General features: G+C 60.0%; 1 protein-coding gene across 1 annotated transcript in view; it reads right to left on the bottom strand.

Annotated features, from left to right (window-relative positions):
* The window catches only part of ATP8B3 (ATPase phospholipid transporting 8B3), a 27,789-nt gene that overhangs the window by 18,562 nt on the left and 3,439 nt on the right, over positions 1-5,788 (bottom strand). Inside the window, exons 4-10 of the mRNA XM_017872984.1 lie at positions 5,010-5,211; positions 3,963-4,061; positions 3,418-3,479; positions 2,870-2,942; positions 2,663-2,733; positions 2,140-2,222; positions 99-307 (exon numbers count right to left, since the gene is read on the bottom strand). Coding sequence (XP_017728473.1) covers positions 99-307; positions 2,140-2,222; positions 2,663-2,733; positions 2,870-2,942; positions 3,418-3,479; positions 3,963-4,061; positions 5,010-5,211 — 799 coding nt within the window. The remainder of the gene's footprint in view (positions 1-98; positions 308-2,139; positions 2,223-2,662; positions 2,734-2,869; positions 2,943-3,417; positions 3,480-3,962; positions 4,062-5,009; positions 5,212-5,788) is intronic.

Below are 5,788 nucleotides of genomic sequence, written 5' to 3'. Positions count from 1 at the left end.
ACCCATCCCCACATCCATCCACCCACCCACCCATCTACCCATCTATTTGTCTATCCATCCATGCACCCATCCACCCACCCATCCCCACATCCATCCACCACGCCCCCATCGGGACAGCTCCCACTCCAGGACCCTGGAGCGGCCATACCAGCATAAATGACCATTCCATAGCAGGTGTCTGTGTTGCGAATCCTGCAGCCTCGGAGGAGGAGGTTGCCAATGTCCAGGGAGTATTTCTTGTCGTTCCATTCCAGGCACCCCACGAAGTGGTGCATCCGGCTGTTGGGTGCTTCGCACGTCACCGTGCCTGTGGGCAGCCAGGTGGTCAGTGGTCAGCGGGCTCAGCCCTCCTCCCCAGGTGCCCTGCGTGGGGTGCAGGTGAGAACATTCTGGCCACTCTCACAAGCCCCTCAGTGCCCCAAACTTGCCCTCTGGCGCCCCAGCACAGGGCTGCCTCAGGAAGGCTCCAAAGCCTTCCTGTCCCCGCCTGGCCTCAGGGACTTTGGGCAGGTTTTTCCTTCCACAGGGACTCACACTTCTCTGATCCTCCAGCCAGATCAGCCCCTCCTAGCTCCTAGCTCCCTCCCTAGAGGTTCTGATCCCAGCACGTGACACGACGTTTATTCGTGCAAAGCCATTGTTACTGTCTGTGAGCTCCCTGAGAACGGGCGCCAGCCTCGTCTCAGCCACACTCTGACCCCAGGGCAGGGCCCAGCACCTGCACACAGTAGGTGCTCAGTAAATGTGTCAAGAGGGAAGAGAAGAAGGGACACCTGATCGATGAGCCTCCTCCTGGGTGCCGGAGCCCGTCCACCACCACCACCCCCCATTCCCCGACACCCTGCAATGTCCTCACTTCCGCTGGAGGAAACAGGTTGGGACCACACGGACTGGCCTGGGCAGCATTCGGTGAGGGTTAAAACGACAATGGGGCGTGGGTTGGGACCCCAGAAGGGAGAGGGGCCACAGGGTTCCTGAAGAGTCCTCATCTGCCTCCCCATCACGTCTTAGGGATGGGGAGCCTGACTCCGTCCTGAATGTAGGAACCGGAGACATCCATGGTGGGATGGCCAGAGGGCAGAGGAACTACAGGGCAAGCCCACACCTCAGGCCACCTCTCTGAACCTCAGTCTCTTCCTCTGAAAAATGGGTCCATGCCCGGTGAGAATGCTGGGGCAGAGGGAGGAGGCCAGGGCCTCTGGCTCACCCCGGGAGGAGTGCCAGAGGAAAAGTCACTGCCCGTCTATGATTCTGTGCCCTGATGGCGTTAAATAAGGGAGCTGGCTGGGCGCGGTGGCTCACACCTATAATCCCAGCACTTTCAGAGGCCAAGACAGGTGGATCACCTGAGGTCAGGAGTTCGAGACCAGCCTGACCAATATGATGAAACCCCATTTGTACTAAAAATACAAAAATTAGTCAGGCGCGGTGGCAGGTGCTTGTAATCCCAGCTACTCAGGAGGCTGAGGCAGGAGAAACGCTTGAACCCAGGAGCCAGAGGTTGCTGTGAGCCGAAATTATGCCACTGCACTCCAGCCTGGGCAACAGGAGCGAAACTCCATCTCAAAAAGAAAAGAAAAGAAAAACAAACAGCCAAGCAGTGGGGCGGGGTCAGCACTCCATTCTTAGAGGCCTTTCCCGCCACAGGAACCGCCAGCCCGTGCACGCAGGTGCCTTTTCAATGGAACAACCAAAGGTGACTGCGCTGTGGTGAAATTTCACACTTAACAGAATGTAGCATTTTATTTGTGGTTTTGACACAGGGGCCTCACTCTGTTGCCCAGGCTGAGTGCAGTGATGTGATCACAGTTCACTGCAGCCTCAGCCTCCCGGGGCTCAAGCGAGCCTCCCACCTCAGCCTCCCAAGTAGCTGGGACCACCAGCACATGCCACCACGCCCACCTAATCGTTTTATTTTTTGTGGAGATGGGGTCTCGCGATGTTGCCCAGGCTGGTCTTGAATTCCTGGGCTCAAGTGATTCTCCTGCCTCAGCCTCCCAAAGTGCTGGGATTCCAGGCGTGAGCCACTGGGCCTGGCCAGCACATTTTTTTGTAAAACAGTAATAACAACAACAAAATACCCTAACGTTTAACTTTTACAGATTTGGGGGACGTGACTCCCTGCTCAATGCCGCTCACCTTGAAAGGACGCCATCTTCTTTACAGAGGTCAGTTCTTTGTGGGTGACCATCAGGGCCTGTCTGAACTTCAAGTTGGTCTCCCTGGTGACGAGGAGAGGAGGGAGGTGAAAAGAGAGGTGCAAATGGAGGTGACGGTTGCTTTGAGGAGCCCCTGGACCCCTTCTGGAGTCACTCAGACATTTTCACTGAGCACCTACTAGTTTGCCAGCTGCCAGTCGGATGGCTGAGGTCCAGAGAGGGCGAAGGCCTTGCCCAAGGCCACACAGCACGTTTGCCAAAGTGCTGAGGCCAGGGCCTAGGGCTGCACACAGTGGGGCCTCCAGCAATGAAACAATGGGGAGAGTGGGCGTCTTCCTCCCCTCAGTGCCTGGCAGCACCCACCCCCCCAGACACTCATGGGGTGAGTGACCAGAGTCTCTGGGTGACCTTGGCTGGCTCCCTCCTTGGTGATCGGGGAAGGAGGCTCCTCGGGGCCATGTGCCCCACCCCCCAGGGTCCCCAGCGATGCCACAGCTCCTCACCCGTCAATGTCCACCGTCTCCACGTAGCACAGGCTGCTGGGCTCCGTGCTGGCCAGCAAGAGCATGTCAGCCTGGGGAGGAGTGGGGAGCAGCGTTGCAAGAGGGGATGCAAGACAAGTTGGGGGTGTGGCAGCCCTCCCCACCCTGGGAGGGGCGCTCTCGCTGCGGGGGCGTGGTTCTGGGACCTCAGGATCAACCCCAGCTCACCGGGACGATGTTGTCCTTGTGGAGACAGACCACATCCCCTACGCACAGATTCTGCCATTTCTTCCGCTTGAAGCTGCGGGGAGAGGAGGTTGTGAAGGAGGCCCCTCCCTCTGCCGACCCTCCCCACACGGGGAGAGCAGAGGAACAGATTGTCGTGGGGCCTGCGGCTGCAGTCCCCACCTCCAGGCCTCTGATCCCTCCGAAGCCTTCCCCGGCCTCCCACCCGACTCCCCGCGGGTCCACGCTCCCAGCCAGTGACCTCCAGGGTCCTGCACCCACGTCCTCTTCAGACTTTCCTTGTCCTCCCCATCGCCCCAGCCCTAAGCTTTGCAAGGGTTTGCCATCAGGGCCTTGGCCTCTGTCCTCACCCCAGCCAAACGCCTAATGAATGCAGGCCCAGTTCCTGTCAGACTCAACCAGCCGGGAGACCGGGGAGCATGGAAGGTGACGGACACTTGGCCAGGCACCCTGCCCTGCCGAGGCCAATGATCCTGCTGGGCTGGAGCCCCTGTGTCCCCGTGGATCCCCAGCTGCAGCCCCAGCCTCACCTCTTCCCCATTAGAATCTGGCAGGGTCTGTTGTTGATGGCTCTGTCACTCTTGTGTCTCCCCTGGGCCAGGAGGGAAAGGATCAGAAAGACCGTCCAGCCTCTCCTGCCCCTGCCCAGGCCGCTGCCACACCGCAGCCCAGCAGTGCCCGCCCGCAACACGGGGTCCCTGTCCGCTGGCCCCATGCCACGTTGTGTCTGCCCAGGGATCCCGGGCATGGGGACCACTGGACCCACTGCTGTCGGCGAGGAGAAGACAGGTGTGCTGCCCACCACCTGGTGCCTGCCAGACCACCACCCCACCAAAGTTCAATGGCCCCAAAACCACACAGCCGATGGAGCCCCAATGCCACCAGCGGCACCTCCCCAGTGTGGGTGCTAGTGGATAAGGACAATGTAGCCCCAACAGCTGAGGCTCCCAGGCCCATGTTCCCCTAATGCTCCAGGAAGCTCAGCCCTCTCCCACTCTCACTCTCACCCAGGGCTCAAGAGACCCCACCCTGTCCCTGCCCCCTCCCCCAGGCAGCTGCGTCCAACAGCACTCACGATGTCGTCCACCAGGTCCCGGGTGGCACGGATGAAGAGGAGGCAGACCATGGGGGCGCCGAGCGAGAACCAGGGCAGCGTGGAGATGTCGGGAATGCTCTGACGTGGAGGGGGCCACAGGAAGGGTCACACCAGGCCCCTCCCCCGTCCCCTGCCCTTCCACCAAGCCAACCCAGCCCCGCACCATGTGACACCATCTGCTGGCCACCTTGGCCGGGCTCCAGCCATCACTGGCACCCCCCAGCCCTTGGGACAAACCCCCGACATCCCTCCACCTGCCTGGACCTTCTCCCACACGCCTCGTCTCCCCAGCAAACTCCTCTTCTCCCGTCCAAGCCCAGCTCCCACGTTGCCTCCTCCAGGGAGCCTTCCCCAGCCCCAAGCTTGGCCCGCACTGCTCCCCCTCCCTCCCGTGTTCCTGCTTCCCCAGGTCGCCCTGCAGGTGTGAGCTCCACCATCCCCCACCCCGGTGCCGGCCAGTGGCCTGCACACAGTAGGTACTCCATTAATGCTGAATGACTCGATGGATAAAAGGAGAACCTCTCTATCCAGAACAGAAATGAGATGTTGGGTGAGGGTGGGTGCTCTGAAAACAGCGCCCCTGGCCGGATGCCGGCCCCACGCTGGCCTGGACCACCCAGGTACCAGGATGTGGCTCTGCAGGTCTCGAGAAGATGCTCTGGGCTCCTCCTTCCCCCTCGCCTCTGAGGTCAGCTAGGAGGGCGGGGGCTAGGGGAGCTGCGTGGCCGAGGCTGTCTAGGCTGGGGAACAGCTATGCCTCCCGACACCCAGCCCTGCCCAGCAGGAGCCAGCGGGGCGTGGAGAGGGTGCCGTCATCAGACCTGGAGGGTCCGTCCATCCACCTTCGTCATTCAACGTGTATTGAGCACCTCTTGTGTGCCAGGCCCTGGGCAGGGTAGTAGGGACTCAGCGATGAGGGTCCCAGTCTGTGGGGAACGGGACATGAACCCACCCATCACATAGACAAGTACATCGATGCTGCCAGGTGGCTGGGGGGGACCTCCTGCAGGAGGCGACATACCTCACCTGCAGGATGATGATGAGGAGGAAGTACAGGTTGGACACCCGGTGGAGCTGCTCATACAGGTTCAGCGGCAGGAACGAGAAGAAGTTGTACTTGGCCGTGCGGATGACGTTGGTCTGGAACGAGAGCCGCAGGCCACGTGGCGGGGGGTGCCTTCCAGGCCAGGGGATGGGGGTGCCCAAGGCCAGAGCTGCCCCACTTGGCCTCGCCCAGAATCCTCTGGGCTATGGGACACCATTCATTAAGCACCTACTGAGCACCTGCTGAATGCAAAGTTTCAAGCCAGCATTATTAATAAATGCAAGACCTTAAGCCAGCATGTACTGAGCACCTGCTGAATGCAAAACTTGGAGCCAGGGTTAATTAGTTATTGAATGCAAAGACTTGAAGCCACCTTTTACTGAGCACCTCCTGAATGCAAGGCCCTGGGCAGCATTTACTGAGCACCTCCTGAATGCAAGGCCTCAGGGCAGCATTTACTGAGCACCTGCTGAATACAAGACCCCGGGCGGCATTTACTGAGCACCTCCTGAATGCAAGGCTCCAGGCGGCATTTACTGAGCACCTGATTAATGCAAGGCCCCAGGCAGCATTTGCTGAACACCTCCTGAATGCAAGGCCCCGGGCAGCATTTACTGAACACCTCCTGAATGCAAGGCCCCGGGCAGCATTTAGTGAGCATCTCCTGAATGCAAGGACCCGGGCAGCATTTACTGAGCACCTCCTGAATGCAAGGACCCGGGCAGCATTTACTGAGCACCTCCTGAATGCAAGGCCCCGG

The sequence above is a fragment of the Rhinopithecus bieti genome, unplaced genomic scaffold, assembly GCF_001698545.2.
Source record: "Rhinopithecus bieti isolate Rb0 unplaced genomic scaffold, ASM169854v2 scaffold_7901, whole genome shotgun sequence".
In the NCBI taxonomy this organism is placed as follows: domain Eukaryota; kingdom Metazoa; phylum Chordata; class Mammalia; order Primates; family Cercopithecidae; genus Rhinopithecus; species Rhinopithecus bieti.
Note: the sequence above shows the minus strand (reverse complement) of the source record. Positions and strands in the feature narration are given on the sequence as shown.